Source organism: Alligator mississippiensis, chromosome 1 (genome assembly GCF_030867095.1).
Source record: "Alligator mississippiensis isolate rAllMis1 chromosome 1, rAllMis1, whole genome shotgun sequence".
Lineage (NCBI taxonomy): Eukaryota > Metazoa > Chordata > Crocodylia > Alligatoridae > Alligator > Alligator mississippiensis.
The window spans coordinates 283,792,899-283,814,987 of NC_081824.1; the positions used below are offsets into that span (position 1 = coordinate 283,792,899).

The 22,089-nt window shown below is 39.0% G+C and overlaps 1 protein-coding gene across 2 annotated transcripts in view; it reads left to right on the plus strand.

The window, feature by feature from the left end:
• NCAM2 (neural cell adhesion molecule 2) overlaps positions 1–22,089 on the plus strand; it is a 569,780-nt gene that overhangs the window by 509,174 nt on the left and 38,517 nt on the right. Inside the window, exon 16 of one of the 2 annotated variants that reach the window (XM_019476391.2) lies at positions 5,562–15,583. The exons of the other annotated variant lie outside the window; for it this stretch is intronic. Within the exon in view, the coding sequence (XP_019331936.1) occupies positions 5,562–5,668 (107 nt within the window). The 3' untranslated portion in view covers positions 5,669–15,583. Of the gene's footprint in view, positions 1–5,561; positions 15,584–22,089 lie in introns of those variants that run through there. 2 annotated transcript variants of the gene reach the window in all.

Consider the following 22,089-nt stretch of genomic DNA (forward strand, 5'->3'; position numbering starts at 1 on the left):
CCAGGCACTTTTAAAAGTGGCCACTGCTACGGTGCATGCATTTGTATAAATGGCAAAATGGACGTCAGCGCTGAGAAAATGGCAGCAGTGCTTTTGAAGGTGCTTTTGAAACAAATTGAAGGTGTTTTAGTTCAAAAGCACACCATCACCATTTTATCAGTGCTGACACACATTTTGCCGTTTATACAAATGTATGCAACACAATGCTGGGCACCGCAGCTCGCATGCAGAGCAGACTCAATTAATCAAGTCTGCTCCAACTTGCCAGATCTTCAGTGCATCGAAGCAGACAAATGTATGTGTATAGTCCCAGACCAGCTGTCAGGATTTCAGTGCCACCTAAGGGTGGCTGGGTAGGCAGATTAACCCTTCCCTGCCTGCTCCCCAGGACAGACAGCCAGGCAGCTACAAGGGAGTGACAGGAGAGCTGTGTGCAAGGTATTGTTTGGTGTCTTTTTTTTAATTACAGACCAATAATTTCATACCTTTCCTGTGCCAAGACTTTCTTTATTTGAACATGGATGTAAGGCTTGAATTTCTTGGGAGGTTGGTCCTGGGAATTTAGTAATTAGAGGTTATCGCAAAGTAGCCGCACAGTGATATGTGAACATCTTTGTAGAAGCAAAATATTCAAGCGTCAGGGTGATATCTACCAGATGGAAAGATTCCCCAGTGCAGCCATGAAGCCTTCTTCCGCCCTGTCAAGTTTGTTTATAGTCAAACCATGAAGAAAGAATGAAATACAATACATCATATACACAGCATGGAGGATTCCAATGTTTTATGACTCTCAGGAAATTTTCAAATAGCAATATTGGTACATCCAAAGCAAATCAAAGCAAAGCTGAAATGTCCAGCCTACTAAGTTATCTTAAATAAGTTATTGATAATTTAATGGGTATTGTCATACCAAAACCAGAAGGCAGGGGAAATAGACTAGTTCTAAGAACTTGTGCCCGATCATTGAATACATTCTGGGGAACACAGCAAGCAAAAGGTATACAGAGCATAACCCTAAACAACTTTGAATTTCACAGGAGGGAACTTCTTTTTATTTTCCAGCAGTATCTTTCTTTATTCCACATAGTAGTGACACCTATGAGAGCTAGGTATATTTGAGGAACTATCAGCTTCATGCTATGAGTATATAACCTAGGCGGTACTCCAAGAGGTACCCCCTCTCCAATTGAAGGGATCAAAGTAGGTGCTCAAGTGCTGTGGGAGGTGTAGGGACTCTCCTCCCACTATAGAGCAGAGCCAGACCACCAATAGGGACTTAACCATATACCTTTTAATGAGGGAACAATACTGGGAACATAGCTAGTATAAACCAGGGGGGTATAGGGGACACTACAATGCCACGGAGGGGCAGGATTCAACAAAGGTTATACACTTACAATCATAGACATATTCATCCAATTGACAAAAGACAGGGTTAACCAAAATGTAAAACACAAACAGCAGAACAAACAATACTGGTTGGTATTACTGGAAATACAAAAGGCACAAAATGTCGAATGGCAAGGAATATAGGGCCTAGGTACCTGGAGGGGGGAAACAATGCCCCCTTTCTACTGCAAGAGGAATTTCTTCCTGTTAGCTCACTCACCCAAAGTCACCAAAGCTGGGATATGAACTCAGATTTCCTACATGGTAGACAGAAACTCTGCCACACAGCCACCAGTGCTGCTACTGTGCTAAACTGCTAGGGGTCTTGACCTTCCTGGAGCCCCAGCCTCATGTTGAGCTGCCTGGCCTCTGATTGGAGGAGCTGGAAGCAGAGCTGGGAACCTCTTAGGTTGCTCCTCAGATCCTTGCTGGAACTGGGGAACCTCTCCTGCTGGCTGCAGCCTCTCATAGGCAATCCTGGAGCCCAGTGGGGAGCCTCTCCTGCCAGCCACATTCCACGCTGCTGAGGATCCCAGTGCTGCCTGCAGGTCCCACTCCCTCAGGCTCTTCTGGGGCAACTGCTCCCGTCCCGCTGCCTCAGCTCTTGCCAGCTCCTTGAAGCTCCTTCCTTGTGGTCCCTCGCTGGTCTCTCCCCTGCATCAGCCGCACTGCCCTTTTTATCCCCCTCCAGGGGACCCAAAGGGCCAATCAGGGGACATGAAGGGTGAGTCTTTGGGGCCTGATTGGTGAGGAAAGGGAATCCCAAGTCCTCCAATCATCTTTTGCCCTTTCAAAACCCCTGGGCTAAGTCACTACCAGCCAGCCCATCACAAGTATATGACACATGACTAGGAGTCCAGTCAATATAGTATCTGTAAAGAAATGCATAACCAAACTGGCAACACATCGATGGTCCCCAAAAAACTCTGAAATAATAGCCACAGCCAGTAAAAACCATAGTGCACACATTCGGTTTTGCAAAAGAATACTAGAAATGTGTGGTATAAGAACAGTCTCTCATTAAGGAGAGTTGCACATTTTTCTGACTGGAATGGCATGTTCTCGCTGTAGGGTAGGAATAGTTGTCTTGCTCCATTCCCTGCAAAGACTCTAATGGTTTTTACACTTAGCAGACTAGAAATCACTTACAAACATTGACAGTGGAGCACTTGATGTGAATCAAAAGGAGACACAAACTCATAAACAAGCTCACACTATCATTATTGGCCCGACTCATAGCCAAGGAAAGTAGGACATTTGAAAGACAAGTCAATAAAGGTCTGCATATCATTACCAGGCACACTGCAGTACATTCATCCATAGCATAGCAAAAACAAAAACTAATCAACCAGAGAAAAATGCTCAAAAATTGAGAAATAACTTAGTGTGAACAGAACTCCTACTTCAGCTAAAGAGAGTTTTCTTTTTTTTTTTCCCATTGGGAATGGTTCAGTCTTTAAAGGCTTGCTCATTGTTTGAATGAAAAACAAACTTTAATAAAAACAGTATTGAAATATTTAACCACAGTGTCAATGGACAATGCTCTTATTTGTACTATTCACAGTAAGCTATCATATTAAATATAATTGCAAGTAATATGTTGCTTTAAAGTTTTAGGGACTAGTACAGCAATAAGTTGGAGATAAAGTCATTTCACATATTATTGTGGAATATGTATGAGGGAGAGGTATAAAAATAACTGTCACAAATCAATTAAACTTCTCAAACATTTGCTAAAAAATGTAACTCTTAAGAACATACCTTAGTTGATTTTCAGGAAAACAAACTGCACCTTTCAGGTTGGTTTTAGTAATACTTCATAAAGAAAAATACTGATTTGGAAAGCTCTGATATACATTACTCCTTCAAAAAATGCACTGCACGTCTATTTTAAGGATAATTTCTTTCAATCTCAAGTAACTGTTTGATTTAGTTATATTCTTGCTCTTTGCAACATGCTATTCAAGTATGTCTGTGAATATTTGAGGGATCCCTGCTATTCCTATTTAAAAAATGACACAAGAACAAAGGCAGCATTTCATGTTCTAGGCCAAGTTTGAAAAGCACTGGTAAAACTGTATAAGAGTGAAATCCAGACAGCAAAGGATTTCCTTCAGCAAATCCTTTTAACTGTTTGCCTCAGTTCCCCATCTGTTAAAAGGGCATTATAAGGCTTTCTCACACCCTCGGTCCCTCTTTCTGTTTAGACTATAAACACTGGTGGAAGACTCTCTCTTAATATGTGTTGGTGCAGTGCCTGACAAAATGGATCCTGTATTACCTATGGCAGTGGCATATACATTTAAATAATGATTATAATTATAATCAGGGATTTACACAATATATATTGAGCTACATTGTTTTTTGGGGGTGCTCCCTTCTACTTTCACCATTACCATTACCATTTCTGAAAAGTCACTGTTTGAAGTTAGCTACATTTAAATACCCAGGGCTATTACTCAGTGAGCGCCTCTACATGACACACTGCATCATCGTAGCAATGAGCCATGGCAACAAAGCTCATCTTTACAGCAATGTAGCATCAGCCGGCACAAACTGTGATGCTGACACTACTGCACAGTAGTGTTGCTACTGCACAGTAGGGTCAGAAACAACTCAGGCACCACAGGACTGTGCAATAATGGCAGTTACTGTGTAGTCATTTACTTGCCCAGTCTGTATACATTTTTCTACATTTGAACTGTTTTTATATAAATCCTTTTAGAAAGGTACACTTAACTTGCTAACGTTAGTTAATATTCATAATCTTAAATGAAGTGTTGTTTTATATTGCTTTCAAGAAATACTAGCATACACTTATGGAGATTCAGATATGTAAGCATATTGTAACAGCTACACAAATTTACAAAATTGGACCTTTGATTATATTTCCAAAAAGAGTGAATATTCAACCTAATATAGTTAGCTGTGTCACCCCATATATGCCAAAGAAATATCAATAAATACAATTGAGTATAATTAATGGTATAATTAATACTTCACACAGCGCGCTGCCATGTCAGCTGTGGGGAGTTTGTGAGACCCGAACATCTCTGGAGATGGGAAACTTTTCCCACTAACCCATTAGTCCAAAAAACTGTATCATCTGCTAGTTGTCCAGTGACCTATGTAAAATGAGCTCTGCAATCTCAGTCAAATTCTAAGGGAAAAATTGCCCACATTACAAAGCTTAGCCTTCACAGCTGGCATAAGCTGGCACTCTTATCACAATCTAAATATAAAAGCTGGGTGAACTACTTGCAGCAAACCGTTCATTTGACAAACTGTTTGTGATGAGGAACAGTCTATAAACAGGCATGTTTTAAAGAATGTGTTCATTTTTCACAATTAGTAATTTGACAACTGATATAAGCATACATATTTTAGCATGTGGACTAGTATTGAATATTGCTTTACATATGAGCTAGAGGTTCTGTTCTTGATTCCTGATCCAACAAAAGTCTTCATGAATATTTGTAAAATAGATCGTTACTCATGTATTTACAGCTTTTTTCTTTTCACAAGCATTCTTCCAAACAGAAAATGAGCTCATTTGAGTTTTCCTGGTAGTTCATAGAGTCCACTACATAGGATCATCATCAGTAGTTAGAAGTGTTTGTATTTTTTTCTCTTACAGTCATTCTGTTTAGCTTAGAAACTATTTGCGAGGCCCCAATTCAGCCAAAGACTCCAGCTTGTTTACTGAGACTGCTGACATACTTAAAACAAAGTATGCCCTTACTTACTTGGCTAGAGATGGCCCAAGGCAGAGAGAATGCCTATGAAGGTAATTCTTCCAGAACAGTGTTGCCACTGATTACTGGGCAAGTGTGAGAGTTATTGCCCACATTGATTCTGTACAAATAAGCTATCATTTGTAAGTTAGAAACTTCAGTGTCCAGTTTATCTTTCCTGTGACTTAAAAGGCACTTCAGTTAGAATATTTTCAGTGTAATTTATTGTTTCTATTAGAGTGATTGTTTTTAAACAGCTGTCTCACGTTGTATAAATAATGCATTAATTATTTTTTCTCTTTTTTCTTTCTCACTGTCACTTTTTTCCTTTTAATTCTTTCTTTTTTTCAAATATTTTATGAACTTTTCCACTTTTTTTTCTCAAACGTACTTCTGTCTTACACTCCTGATTTTCTGTAACAATCCTCGTCCATGCAGATAGATGCTGCGAAGGCACTAGAGGTGAAAATGGAAGCCAATCCTGGCAGCAGAACACTGCTGTTTTTTCTTTCATTGTAACCATAAGTCTCTTGTGCATGTTTTGATGTTGTTCTTGTGACAACCAGTATGTTTTCTTCTTTTACCTGGGAATTTTATGATTAAGGTAAATACAGACCTGGATATAAAGTGGACTTTTCTGGAACTCTCTTGACATAGTCAATAATAATTGCTATTATAGAAAGGTACTTATCAATTAATGCATGGAAAATTCTCACAAGTAGCATTCTTCAGTATGGAAACCCTATAAGTTTTCAGAGGAATACAAATTGATTAAGACTGGCCATGTAACATAATGTAGAGAAACATGATTTATTTTATTCAGTTTTTCACTACTCTATTTTGTGCATAGACATGTGTATGTTATTGTGGATGCTATTGGTTTCCTTGCTTGACTTTTATCTGTCTTTCACGGGAACATTTTTTTCTGTATTAATCCTCCTACACATTATGATGTCTTTATTAGACATATTTATGTATTGCTTCCCCTACTAAATGATTGATTCATCAGTCCTTTTACAAAATGTTTAAATGAAAAATTGCATTACACAATGCAAATTAATCTAATTTACTTTCTTTGTTCCTCTCTATCAATATTCCTCTCTGCATGTGATAGGACCCTCACAGTAATATCCTAAGAGGTCCCTTGGGTCTACTTCTTGAAAATGAAAAGCTACCATTCTTAACCATTATTTCTATAGCATGGTGTTGGTCTTGAAAGACAAGTAATGCAGGGTTATTTATCCTGTATTTTAAAAAAATGGAAAACTAGATATGATTTGGCATGCCTAAAAAGTAGACATTAATGCTACAATCAACTACATGTGGGCAGAGCTTTTATTTTCCTTATTGACACGCATTCACTTTAGTTGGGATGCACATGGACATAATTGTACACTCACATCGTATTGGTATTGCAGCATCAGGGGCTAAGTGCATGTAATTCATAATCCTGTTACAACTGAACTAATCTGGGAGAGAACTGAGGGAGAGCTAAGATTTAGTTTAGGACATTTTCCTCAAAGAAAAAAGTCCTGTGAAATCCTGTGATTTTAAAATACTGTATGTTCTCATGACAGAACATAGAGATTGAGAAAAATAACACAGTATGTTGAAATATTTTCCTTTATTTGTTTTTGTACTATTCTTTTTTTATATATATATATATTTTTTACAAAAACAATTTCACGTTGTCAAATTTCAATATTATTACTGAAGAAAACCTTAGCATCTTCATCAGCAGTGTTTCCATATTGTTAAAAAACATCAATTTGTTCCTGAAGGTTTTCTACTTATAATTACCATGAATAGTCTTTTGTCATATGCTACCAATGGCAATGTAAATTTAAAAAACTGACTGATCTCACGTGCAAGAGGCTATCTGTTCCTTTTTCCCAAATTGCACAAGTTTAACTCCCAGTCCTTGCTGAAATAGGAAGGAAAACATGCATATCTTTTAATTAAAATATCTACCACAACAAGGAATATTCAGGGCCAATCTAGCAAGCTCCTCGCTTGAAATATTGAACCCTATTTAAGTCAAAGAAAGACAAAATGCCTACTGAATTAAATGGCCATAGTTTTATCCTTGGCACTTATTTACTATCATATAACATCAGTTTTATGCCAATGCAATTCAATTAATCTGAATTTAGTTATAGAAGCATAACACTAGTATGATAGAATGGAAACTTGCATGTGCTTTTCAAGATAATTAGTCATTGTAATTAAACATTTGGGGCCAAATTCAGCATGTCACTTAAGTGAGTAAATAATTTCAGCCCATGAAAATCCCATTCCTATATAGCAAAGCACCCAACTATGTACTTGATTTCAATTACACTAGTCAGCTTTTTAAAATTTTAAACATGTTTAAGTTTTGTGCTGTTCTAGAACCCAAGCCCAGAAGTGACTACAGGACCTAGACTTTAAAAAAGTAGTTGAGATTTCTTAGAAAATGTTCTGTGCATGTGTGTAACAGTGTGGTTAGGAGTGCCACCTTGTTCTAAAACTCTGTCTGTTTTCAGTTGTTTATAACTTTTGCCAAATACTAATAGTTCACACCAAAATTTACATACTGGCGTATTGCCTTAGGCTGACGTTTTTAGGAAGGTTTCAACTATTTGTCACCTTCTCTAAAAACAAGATTCAAACAAAATACATAATTTTGTCTATGATTAAAAGATATATCCATACAAACTGTCCAGAATATTCTAGCATTTCCATGTTTCCAAGCAGGTACTTGAAATTTGGCCTATGGGTTGCTTTTGTGTTATAAATGTGCCTTTAAGTTTTTTAAATGAAAAATTGCCCAATTTGAAAATCACTGTTTTTACATATAGGCTCAGTAGATACTTAGGCTTCTTACAGATGCGGTGGGAAAAAAACAAAAAAAAACAATGCTTTACTTTCAGTTCGGTGAGCCCCCGTGCTGAACACAGCACATGCCAGGAAGAGGCATCTCATCAGTTTGACCCGGCTCCCCCAATGTCTCTATAGATCGTGAGCTTCAGCGGGGATTTTTAATGCTTTTATCTAATAGCTGATTCAATCAGCTATTAAATAAAAGTGCTAAAAAAACCATCTGAAGCACGTAATCTATACAGATGCTGTGGAATTGGTTCAAACTAATGCACTTTCTCTTCAGATAAAGCTCTGTTTGTTTTGTTTTTTTTTCACGTCTGTCAGCGGCCTTATTGAATTTGTTACTTAAATTTAATCTGTTCTGACCTTCCTCCAACTCAGGATACATGAGAGCTGACCAGGACTTGCCCTGAAGAGGTCTCTTCTGGCTGCCAGTGTGCCATACAGAAACCTCTTTCATGCTCTTATTCCTTTCTCTGTCAGGGCCTAGCCAATGTACAGGGGAAAACAAAATGACTGGCACGCAAAGGGGGCAAAAAATGGACAAGACCAGATGGTCCTGTTCAACAAGGAGTTGTTCCTTAGTGCTGGTGGAGGAGGAGGGTACTTGGATGGAAAAGAGGGAGAGGCTAAGGGACTGGGAGATGCTGAGCATGGAGACTTAGAATAGTAGATGGAAGGTAACAGGTGGTCCAGGGGACTTGAAGCCCTTTTTTGGGGCTTCTGAAGACTCAGATTTCATGAAGGTTCCAGGTAAAGAGGAGATTAGGTCTGGCTCTATGAGGAAATATGAAGCAAAGTGCCTTCAGTGAGACAAGATCAGGAAGTCTGTTTGAAGGAGTTTGAGTCTGAGAATTAGGAGTAGAATGGTCAGACTTGGTTGGAAACAAGGGTAGAATAGCAGAAAAAAATCTGTGAGGCCTGAAATTCAGCCATACTCTGACATCATCAAGCAGTTGTGAAACAGACTGACAAAATATATTTTATTCCCCTTAATAATTAGTCTATACAGAAGGAAAATCTGTTTTAATCTGCCAAACGGAAATGATCTCTTATGTAACTGGGGTGCTGGAGAACTGTTAAATAGCATTTCTAGAGCATTCAGATGACAGTGATGAGCACCACATACAAGTCCATGAAGAAATTAATACTTCTGTTTTTTATGGCAGACTTTGAATAATGTGCAATAAGTAAGGTTTGGGGCCACACACTAAATGACAAGCAAACACCAAATAGCTGCTTATTCATTAAGCATTATCCACCCTGTTTATGGATGTGGCAAGGGTCCCATGGAAAAATAATATGGAATCGTGGAATTAAAGGTTGGATAATAATAAATGAGGAATCTGAATTAACTTTTCACAGACAACCTTAGTTTTGATATGTTTTTAGCTTTGCTTTCCTTGTCTTGCAAACTTAACATTATTTAATACAGCATTTGGGGCATAAAATATCGTAAGTTTTCTTTGTTTTTCCCTTTATAAAATGATACAAACACTATCTAAAATTACGTGTATAGAAGTTTCTAAAGAGTTAGCCTACTGCTGCTCCTCATTTGCTGTACTTTTGTGTTGGTGACATTTTTTATCATAGCAAATGCTTCTGATATTGCAGACAGACAGCTAGAAAATTAGGTGTAGTCTGGTGATCTCTGAGCTACTTAGACTCACTACAGAAACAGTGAAAACTGTAATAGAACCTAAATTTGTGGCTTAAGAGACAATTTCATTAGTGTCCCTTTTCTATCCCTAAGGTAACACATTGTTATATACCCTTGGGGAATGAGGTAATGGATCAGCTTTCTGTAATTTTAACTTCTTCCCTTGGTATTGGAACCAGCTGGAGACTAGATCAGTCCTTTGGTTAAGTTAGTGAAATCTCATATTTATTCTAAGTTGCATCTACTTGCTGAATACTAAGTGTAACATCAGGCAACCAACTCCTTTTCTTAGCCCATATCCTCTACAGCAGGAGCTAAGTGTGAGTTAAGCCTTAGCTCCATGCCGCTTCATCTGGAACAGGGATCTGACCCATTAAAATGAAGTGGTCTTTAAACCATTGAACATAAAAGAACAATTAGGACCCAATAAGCACATCTACATGTTCGTTAATGCACTGTAGTTACTGTGCATTAAGTTTAGTACTTGGTTAACTAAGTACTAAATCATGCACAGGAACTTGTGCTACTGTGCAGTAGTGTCGGTGCATAGGTTTTTAGTGATGCTTACTATACAGTAGCCTAATACTACAGTTTAGTAACATATTAATATGGTTTTTGCCCGCATAGTTAGTGTCTCATGTAGTCACACCCAGTTTCTCCTTGGGCTGTCTTTCAGACTGTCACACATTTCCAGACATTAGTACCTAATATATAGTTGTAGTCATTGATCATTAAAGTATTAGGAAGAGAGCATTCTTATACAGTTTGTATTAATATTATGCTTTCTCACAGGAAGGAGCATGGAAGAAGGAGAGGATTCAATGTAAATCAAATTATAGTTGGTAGAGCTACACTTAACAGCTTTCACTCTGCAGCTTATGCCATATTAAAGTGATAAATATATCTTCACAAACTTAATTTAGTACTCTGCCGTCAGCAGGGCTTAAATGTTAAATAAGCGATTGTGTTCTTTAAATAATGTAATTATAAAAAAAGATTCTTAGCTTTTATGATTGGCAATATAATGTGTTCCCATTTTTGCAGTATTTTCATGGTTTTTTTAAATGCTTCTGTTCATCCTCTTATACTTTTACGGTCCCCAAAATATACTGCAACCGAACTTGAGCCTTGAATTCTGGTTGCTGGTGCAGAAAACTTTTAAAAATACATAAAGTGTCCATATCATGATATGAATCAAAACAGCAATATTTTTAATATATTTTTTCATTCCATTTTTTTTTAAGTCTTCCTCAAAAAGGTTATCGTTCTTGCTACCTGAATTAAGAACAAGTTCCAAGAATGAACAAATTGTTTATCAGTGCTTTGCACAATAAAAATACAAGTCAAAATGCCATTCTTTATTTTTAATGCTTGGAATATAAATCACTATGTTAGAAGAAGATAAGCATTTATAAATTACTACATTATAATAACCAAATAAATTTCATATATGTCCATTTGTCTTTTATATTTGTATTTGTGTTGATGTTTATACAATAGACATACCAAAAATTCCATGTGTAGCTAAATAAAAACAAACTAAAGTTTCATTTCAGAGTTGTGATATAATTAGGGAGCCGAACACACTGAAGTAAGAAACAAAATGCAGCTGTTTTCATATGTTTAACAGCAGTATGACCTTTACAGCATTTTAACTAAAGGAATAATAGTATGCAAATAATCAATTTTAGGGTGTGATTATTTCTGGAACTAGCTCAGATTCATGATCCTGTCACCAACTTCTTCCATTCAACAGCCCATAAAAAAGACATTTGACTGTACAATTAAAACTAGCTAACAGAAGATCTAACAATCTTAATAAGCAAGAACAGGACACCACAAGGTAAATATCCATATACATTAGATGTCCCTGATCCTCTGTTCATGATCTAGATTGGCTGAAATTATCCATATTCCATTCTTGCATTTTTTTAGTCCTCTGAGTGGTTGGAGCCCCATTTGGTTCTTGGAATCCACTTGAAATAGGTTACCAGAAGATAATAACCTACAGCACTTCTCATGACAGTTGTTTATTGCTTTGTTGCTATTTGCTGTGCTTACCATGATGTCCTTACAATCCAGAAGCTGGTGTTAGGCACCTACTCTTCCAGTACATTGCATTGAGTGTGGGGAACACAACAGATATTTATTTCTTAACCAAATGTGAAATACTTATGCTAACACTGTCTTTTCCAAACTGCCCCCTTTGGGATTTAGATGTTTTACTTAGGGCTTTGGGAAAACGTCACTTTCCGCTAAAAATTCACAGACCTGGACCATTTTCTGAAGTTAGTCTCCTATGACCTTGCTTTCAAAACATAGAGTCCTTGCTCCAGTGGCTCTTTGTATACTTTATCCAATGAGTCTTTAATGAAAAATACATCAGTGGACCTGGGAGTAGGGATTGGAAACTAAGTCTTCCCCTTCCAGGTGAGTGACACTTGACTGTAAGGTTATAGAGTTATGCTCCTTCATACTCTTTTGCTCTGACCCAATAAACCTTGAAATATTCCATGCAACAAGACAGATTCAGACCATCATTGTTATCATGCATACTAGCCGTTTAGATGGTTTAACATCTAGTTTTTTACTTTAAGCCAAGTGAGATGCATTCTGTTTTGTTTTACCAGCCCAGTTCCTATGCTTTCTTTCTCTAAAAGCCACTTTCTGTACTCAACATTTACTCTACAAAGGGTACATCTACATGTGTGCTTTACTGTGGAGTTGACTAATTAGCTCCACAGTAAAGTGTTACTGTCTACATATGTGGTGTTATTGGGCTGCAGTAAACTAAGTACCTCCACTGTAGGATAGTACTGCCCGACATAAGTACTATCCTATGGCAGAGTTGTTTGGTGCACCTCAGCACTAGGGGTGTGCAAAGCAGGCTCTATTTGATCCGGATTTGGATTTGGCTTAAATCGGGGACAGTGATTCAATTCATTGATTCAGATCACTGTCCCTAATTTGATTTAGCTGAATCCGAATCTGAAAATTTGATGCTGATTCAGAGAATCAGCAATTCAGCCATAGACACAGCTTTAAATGTTTTTTCTACATACCTCAAGGTACCAGCGTGGCTTGTTAATGCTGTAATGCTGGGGCAGATGGAGCATCCCATAGGAGTAGGCGGGGTGGGGGGGGGGCTTCATGGGCTCAGCAGTGAACCCGAAAGTGATTCCAGTCCACTTCTGGGTCCACCAGGGAGCACACGGGGGGGGGAGGGGAGGGGGGCACAGCCCCCAGGCTCGGTGATAGACCATGGGGGGACCCTGGGTGCCCACCCAGACCCAGGAGGCACCAGTCGCCAAGCCAGGGAGGCGTGGGGGGAGGGCACTGCACACTCCACAGTCGACATGGAAGTGGACCAGAAGTGCTTCTGGTCCACTTCTGGGTCTGCTGCTGAGCATGCTGGGAAGCCCCCCGCACTTCTGTTGGACACTCCATGCGCCCCACCATTGCAGGATTCACGAGCCACCTGCTACGTAGAGGTACGTAAAGAAAACATTTAAAGCTGTGTCTATGTCCAAATCTTTCTGAATCTCTCCAAATTGATTTGAAGGATTCTTATTCAATTCAGAGAGATTAAAGGGCCCTCTGATTCAATTTGGATTCAGAGATTCAGCCACCAAATTGGGCCAAATCTCCACTGAATTGAATCAGGGACTGAAGCTTTGCACAGCCCTACTCAACACGTGTAGACTGTGGCTGAGGCTAGGTGGGGCACGAGGGTGCTACAGTGTGCAGCTGCCCCCTAGCTAGCCCTGCACTGTAGCACCTTTGTGCCCAGGCAGCCCCTTTGCAGCGCATTGAGCTGGGGTAGAGCAGCTCTGGGCTGGCATGCTGATCCCCCAGGCTCCCTGCCAGGCAGGGCTGCTCTGACTTGGCTCAACATGCTGTGGTCCTGGGCACATGTGTAAATGCTGCATCTGGAAGCAATAAACTCTGGTGTGAATTATGTCAGAGTTTATTCAGCTGCACTAATTGCATGTGTAGATGCACCCTGAGAGCTGTAGTGAGATACTGAGATCATCTTATGAGATGGTAGCCTGCACCATGGTCAACTATTAAGATTGTGATCCCAAATAGCATGAAATGAAACCAATCATGCCTTCAGCTCCTAATAAATATCTAAGAAGTTAGGATAATGTGACCTCTAATTACCTGGCTCTCACACATGAAAATACATAATGCTACCTATCCAAATATTCACTAGATGTATATTCTATTTTTAAAATACTAGTGATGAAAGCATATGTCAGAAAATGATGGTCCTTGGAAGCCAAAATTTCAGCTTTGGAAAATCTGCATATTTTCCAGGATTTATCTCTTTATAAACGATAGCTCTGAAGACATATATCATTAAGGTATAGTTGTTTCATAATTTTTGTAGGCTCACACAGTTCATTGATATGGAATACCTCCTGTGTATGAGATCTGTGCAGTGGCCTATTTCACCTTTTTGGAAGTCACTGTACTGGTCTGAGGGCAATTATTCCTCCAGAGAAATGTTCCTTTCTTTAACACTGTAGTCTCTTAATAATTGGTTTTCCATTTCTATTAAGTAGTTAAAATATTTATGACTTCCAATCTTACCCATCTGTGACAATTAGAAGAAAATCTAATCTCATAGAAGAGACTATACTGTGATGTAGATGCCTCTCTATAGTGTCGTATAGAAAAATATTACACATATTTAATGAAATACAGACTAATAATGATATATTAAATTAAATATAACTGTTAATCATTAAAGGCTAAACACATACTGTTCTGAATTAATCTGGATTAAGTAGATAGGAGTTTAACATATGATAGGATATATTTTATATAAATCAGCAAACAAAAATGTGTAAGGTTTAGAGTTCACCTTTGAGGGTACTAATTTACTATTCACATATTATATATAGTACTTGAATTCATTAGGTAATTTAATGTTTGAGAAGTTAACACATGAATAGCATGCATTTTATAATTCTATGTAGTAAACATAAATAGATTATGAACTAGCATCTGTCATGAAATATTTTCTAAAAACATCTAACCCAATTATTAAAAAGTGTGTGTGTCAGAGGAGCAAGAGCATCAGGCTCCAATTTGCAAATACTAACACCTGAGTTTAACTTTCAGCATCTGAGTCATCTCATGAAAGTCAATGAAACTACTTATGTACTTATATTTAAGCATTTGTGTGTTTGTAGGGATCTGAGTAATTAAGTATAATTATTTTTAAGTCACTGAGTTTAAACCATGTTGCTACTATCACTCAGTTTTTGCACTTTTATTTTATATAATCCTGAAAAATTATAGCAGACATTCTTGCCATTATAGACGCACCATATTTTATTATATTAACTTTAATAGTATTTAATATTTATTTTAGAAATCTAAAACTTTTCTCCATGGAAAAACAACTATTTTCAGACAGCATATTATTCCATATATATTTTTATTTGGCTACACATTCATTGATGTGTAGCACAAGCAAAGCAAATCTGATCCATTGTATATTTCCAGCACTATTAAAATGTCACATACACTATGTCCTCAGTCTGCTTCTGTGTAAAATACTGTAAGGACTATCATTTCTGTAAAATTTCATTAAAAAAAAAAGATAACAGCAAAAAATTTCTGGGTTTCAAATAATAGTAATATTTTGTGAAACATTAACTTTTAATTTCTTTTCTCCATCCCATTTGTGTTTCACTGACATTCTGTCCCTTTGGCTTTTCTTATGCATGCAGTACTACTGCCATCTCTCAGTTCTTTCCCTGAAAAATGTGTGCCTAGTGCAAATGTAATGACCCTCAACATCTTTCCAAACGTACTGTCAAGAAATGTATGTAATGTTATGCATGTTTTTCATTTGTTGTTCAAAGTCCTTTTTATTTCATGCAGCCTTTGTCTTCATTTTTGTAATAAAGAAAACTGACTTAAAGCTTCCTTATCTGTATTTTCTTTATTACTGATGAACCCTCTTGTCCTTGTCTTGTATTTCCTTTATACATCACAATTAGCCAAATAGAATTTTGACCTTTACATACATTATTTTTATTTTAATGGTTAATGGCAATATTTGATCCCCATAGTGAATATCTTTTAAAGAGAAAATTTCATTTCCACACATTTTTATCTTCCACTTAATGATGGCTACTACATTACTCCACTTGAAGGGGAAACATGTAATTACCACACAGCTTTTCCTTGAGATGTATGTGTAGTGGCTCTAGAAATACATTAAATTATGTCTTTTAGGGCCTGCCTACACACAAATTATATCATTTGTAGGGACCTACTTAATTTGCAATTTCATGGATTTTGCAGAAACTGCAAAGCAGTCAGGCAATTTAGTAGAGAGGCATATAGTGAAGAAATTAATTCTGCTTGCTCTTCTCTTCCTTCTGATGCATCCAATAGGAGAGCTTCATCAAGGAAGAGACCACAGCTTCTCACAGAACTCCCAACTTCTGAGACTTCAGGAAGATCATCTGAAAATATGTTGCTAGGGCTATTTAAAAATCTTCACTTTTAATTGTGATAGGCTGCAACTGCAGAGGCACACTTTCAGTTCATATTCAACTACACACTTCCTTGTTAACACTGGGGGAGTCTACACAGGATGCTTTACTTGAGAATGGAGCAAATTACTGCACAGTAAGCATCACAATCTACATGTGCAGAAGCTTACTACACAATGATTTGCTCTAATCATGAGTAAATTTGCTACCTGTGTAAATTTGCTACCTTTGCAAATGTGCTCGCAGGTGGCAGGATATTGCTTTCTGCCCTTGGGAGCTGCCTGCTGCCAGGACAGGCTCTACCACCAGAGCCCAGGCAGGGACAATGTCACCCTGTCCCGACAGCAGTGAGCTTCTTATCTCCCAGTGGTCACGAGGCCAGGGCTGGGAGATCCTCAACTCCCAGCCCAAGCCCTCGGTTGTGGAGCCCAAGCAGGGAGATAAGGATCTCCCAGGGTGAGCTCCACCACAAGAGCCTGGGCAGGGACAATGTTTCCCTGGCCTGGGCAGAGCCCAGGCAGGGAGCAGCCTCTGCTCTGTGACCATGGGACCAGGACTGGGAGATCCTTATCCCAATGCCCCAGCCCCTGCCAGGAGACAGCTGTGTCCTTGCCCCTGGGCTAGCACTGAGAGGGAGCCTAGAGCTCCCCCAGGCTGCTGCAGAGGCCTGTTACAGGACCACAGAGAGTGGGAGCAGTCTGCTGCTAGGAACAGCACATCTGTTCCCACATCTCTGTATGTGTAGATGCATGGCTGGGGAATTTACTCTCAAGTAGTTTACTCAAGAGTAAACTGCTCCCAGAGTATTTGAACATGTAGACTTGCCAAATATGAGTATGATTCCAAAAAAACGTTTTCAGTCAAGAATTTACAAAAAAAGCATAGCATTCCTGATGAGCATCATTTCAGGTACCCACAGCTTTGGAAATGTATCACCTTAAACCTAATTATCTTAAGACCAGTGCAGACTACCTCACCTATGAAACTGACTGTTTGGTTCCTCCTTCCCCAATGTTGTCTGTCATGTCCAATACATTTTCATTTCTGAAGGTTCCCCTCACTGGAGTCAATAGGAGCTTAGCTGCTGCCTTCAACATGAACAGGTTTATGGCCACAGTAACTAAGTATCTATTTACAAGGAGAAAGTTTGAGGCAACCTTCACCATATTTATACATCTGAAGTGGTTGTATTATCTCTGTATTTTCTTATTTCACAAAACTGCACCTAAATCATATTGTCAGAATGAGCTTTTTGTTGAACATATCAGGCAAGGAAGAGCATATTTTTCATATGCTTTGAACCTGCCCTTCAACAATATTCATTCTAAGAGAAAGATGTCATTTCAAAAAGAGATCATTCCAAATTAAATGAGCATTGAATATGTCTCTGTAAAAGTACCAAATATTTTGTAAAAGGAAATACACTGAAAGGAACATGGCTGATTGTCACCAACCATCCACTGTCTCACACTATCACAACACATTCCTATAGTAAACATTTACTTAAACCTGTTATTTTTAGCACCAACCTGGGGGGTGTAGAGGATACATTGGGGGATAAGGCTAGGATTCTGAGTGACCTAGACAAATTGAAGGATTGGGCCAAAAGATATCACATGAAGTTCAACAGGACAAGTGGAAAGTCCTGCACTTAGGACAGAAGAATCCCATGCACCACTACAGCCTGGGGACTGACTGGCTAAGCACCAGCTCTGCAGAAAAAGACCTGGGGGTTATAGTGGACAATAAGATGGATATGAGTCAGCAGTCTACCTTTGTTGCCAAGAAGGCTAACAGCATACTGGACTGCATTAGTAAATGCGTTGCCAACAGATCGAGAGAAGTAACTATTCCACTCTATTCTGCACTGGTGAGGTCACATCTGGAGCACTGTGTCCAGTTTTGGGGCCCCCACTATAGAAAGGATGTGGACAAGTTGGAGAGAGCCCAGTAGAGTGCAGTGAAAATGGGTCGGGGCTGGAACACATGACTTATTAGGAGAGGCTGAGGGAACTAGGTTTAAACTACCTGACAACAGTGACATATTACAGAACAAGGAGCAATGATCTCACTAGAAGGGTGTTGAACAAGTTACCTAGACTAGAGAGATGGTGGAATCTCCATCTTTGCAGGTTTTTAAGGCCCAGCTTGACAAAGCCCTGGCTGGAGTGATTTAGTGGGGGATGGTCCTGCTTTGAGCAGGGGGTTGGACTCGATGCCTTCCTGAGGTCTCTCCCAACCCCAATTTTCTATGATTCTATAGCTACCACTTAATTGCAATATTACTTTGAGGGCACAAAAGCTGTTGGATAGTTTATCTGGTCTAAAGTCCCTATAGTTATCCTGAGAAGTGAAGACGTTTTTGTTTACCACAAGGCAGCCAAACATGGCAGCCAAACTAAAGAGTTAAGGCACAGTTCAAACAAAGTACTATTTTTATGCTACCTGTGGGCTGATATATATGGTCAATATTGGAAACATTCTGTTAATAATCCTCCTATGAAAAGAAGGATTTAAAAAAAAGCTGTAGACATGGGAAGGATATGAAAATTTCTCCAGTGAAAAAAGTAACTGTTTTGTTCATCAATTAAGAAATCCATTCCAGTTTGATACACGTGTCTGTACTTGCATCCCCCAAGAAATATAGGGAGGAATCTTGTCATAGCATCAGGAAGTAATGAATAATTACTTCGATTAAAGTGGAAATGAGGTCATTTAATATTTGTCCATGTCTCTGTTTATATTTGTTTATGTCTGTGCATGTTTTTTCTTTATGTACACTATTTTGATTTTACAAAATGGTTATAGTCTTTAATATGTGAGAAGTTCTTGGTTCTCAGAACTATTTGCAAATATTACAACTGTATTTAATTTTAAATAATTTCCTTACCTTTAGCTTCAGAAAAATAGACTACAATAATTAGTTTTTCATAAATCTAACAAAATAGAAGGCAAAAGCAAAGCAGAAGAATAGTATATGTTCATATAAAAGTACCACTGGTGAAAGCTGCCACAACAAAACCAAACAACAAATTAACAAACAAAAGCAAAGCATGGATACAATAAACTATGTGCTAATATAGTTGTTACCAAATAAAAGCCCATATGCATTGTACACATAACTAAATGACACATTAAGTTTAAAAAAATAGTAATAAATATTCCAGATGCTGTCTTTGTAAAATCAAAGCTATTCATATTCATAGATTATTAAGATATAAATACATAAGATTAATGTAATCCATATTTATGTCAGTAAGTCACAGCAGGAGCAGATCCAATGGAGGTGCAGCAGTGCAGTCACAATCTGGTTGGCTGTGTCACGTGAGCTTTCAGCATGGGACTCCAGAGGGTGAGCTGTGCCATGATCACTCACCCGCTTCATTCCCCTGCTGCTGAATTCAGTGGAGAGAACATGAAGGAAAAGGGAGAGCATCAGCAGAATTCACCCCCTGAGCTCTGTTATTGCGTGAAAGCAGGAGATATAACCAACCCCCACCTGATCCACTCTGAACTCACCTGCCTAATCAGCGATGAGCTCTGAACTCACCACTCATGCAGAGCTCTGGCAGTAGCCTGCATTGACCAAGAAGTGAAAGTATGTGGGAGAGAGAGAGGGAGGTAGGAACAGAGAGGTGTACAAGCCTCTTGCCCCAGATCTTGGATCCATTACAATGTCTTGGCATCATCCTTAGAAATACTTTTCTTTCAAACAGTAACACAGACTTTGGCTTGGAAAAATAGTGTTGAAAATGAAATTTTCAGGGAAAGAAACTGACTATAGATGGAAAAACTATTTTCCTGTGTGCTTGTTTATCCTTGGGTAAAGAATGTTCCTCTATTCATCCTCTGTCACCAGAAGAAAACTGCATATGTTCCTCTGTTTTTCTACATTTGGTCAGAAAGAAGATAGAGATGTCCAGCCTCTAGTGATAGTGAAGGGTAGGCAGAAGGTAGAGTAGTTTTGCATCTTATAGACCTACTAAATCAGAGATGCTTTTATAAGCAGCTTCCTTCATCAGATGCTAACTACTCTGACAATATATGACAGAAGTTTCTTCATTCTTTATCCAGAGTATATAGAACTTACAAACCTAGTCCCCTGTTTTTCACCACTGCGGTTTAGTCATTAACCTCAAGAGAAGAATCAGGCCTTGAAAAAATAGGAATAAATACAGTATTTTTTTTTTTTAATAATGTTAATAATGTATACAAATCTAACTTAAAAGCAACAACTTTACATTTTTCCCATGGTATTCAGAACATTTCCACACAAATAATCCTAGCTGAATTCTGTTTGAGTCAGAAAGTATTCCTCAATGTAAGAGTTGCACAGTCTAGCCTACATCTGTAGGTAATTCTAACACATTAATAATATATGTTCTTGAACTTTCTTTCCAGTTTCACAATCTAGAGAAGCCTTGTCTTCAGCATTATCTTCATTCCGTCTTTTAAATTCTACAGCACTGTGTTCCATTTTTTGGAATGGTTATCAAGAAATGTTCCTTTTGAATCATAACAAGAGTTTTTGAATGGAGTAAATAAGTTTTGGAAGTGATTAAGTCAAAGCAGACTTCCAGAGCATGCATAGAAGCTAAGACTGTCCCTTTTGATTTTAGGTACTATTTTTAAGATGCTTCATGTGGAACACAACTTATTCAGGATCTTTAACAGCCTCTGTAGTGAGTGCAAGAGGTCAGTTGGAAGAAAAGTCTAAGCAAGCTAATTATTCCCCAGTCAGTTTCCCATGTAGTATTTTCAAAAATTAATTCTACCACGCCATACGCAGAGGCAGGAAAAATATATGGGGGGGGGGCCTGAGCACGTGCGCACATGCACACATGCTCAGCCCCCCCAAATGGGGTGTGGGACAGAGCCACGAGCAGTTTGTCCAGAGGTGCCTAGCGTGGGGAGGGGGTGGCAGCTCCTGCAACCATGCACACCCTGGGAGGGCATGGGAGGCATGTGTCCCCCGATCTGCATGGGAGGAGGCAGACTGCTGTTGCGGGTTGGGGCCAGGGATATGCCATGCTCTTCCCATCAGGGGCTGTGCCATGCTGAACTCGGGGCAGGCAGCAGTGGTGCTGGGAGGGGGCGGTCAGGATACTATGGCAAATTTTGAGGTGGCTGCAGCTACACCCATACCTCCTTCCCAGTGCCATTCCCCCACCTGAGCACAGCCTGGCCTGGTCCCCCTGGCAAGAGCCCAATGCAGCACTAACCCACGGTGGCAGCCCACCTCCCCCTATGAAGATCTGGGGGCATTTGCTCCCAATGCCCTCCCGAGGGGCACATAGCAGCAGGAGCTTTGCCCCCCCCCCCGCCCCAAGCTCCCCAGATGAGTTGCTCACAGCTCCGTCCCCAGTTCAGCCCCAACAGGAAGCACCTGCCCCACCCCCACTCCCTTGCCACCTCTGCTGCAGCCACTGGAAGCCTGTGGCTAGGCCACCTTGTAGCCCTACCACTGCCCTGCGTTTGAAGGGGCTAAGTCCCGTTAACCCCCCCACAGGCCTGTGCTACCACCTGTTTTTCAGTTAGTTTAGTTTCTAAACCCAATATAGTGAGTTTTAGGAGATATTTCAAAGAAAGGGATATTTTTTAATCTTAGTACTGACTTTCCATTGTCCTGTGTCTTATAGTGTTTGTTTATGTCACTTTAAATTAGTATAATTGTAACCAAATTGAAATAATAGAGCTTTACACCACTACACTCATGCAAATGATAGTGCAAGATTCAAGGCAATAGAGCATCATCAACATGCATTTTAAGCAATGATTCCTTGTTCATGTGTATATGTGGAGACAGCTTTCAGAATATCTGGCATAACATACTTAGAGGAAAGGACAAAGACCATTATATTGGGAGTCTAAATTTTTTTTCTATTTGTGCCCATTTATGAAGTTTTTAATTCATATAATATACTGG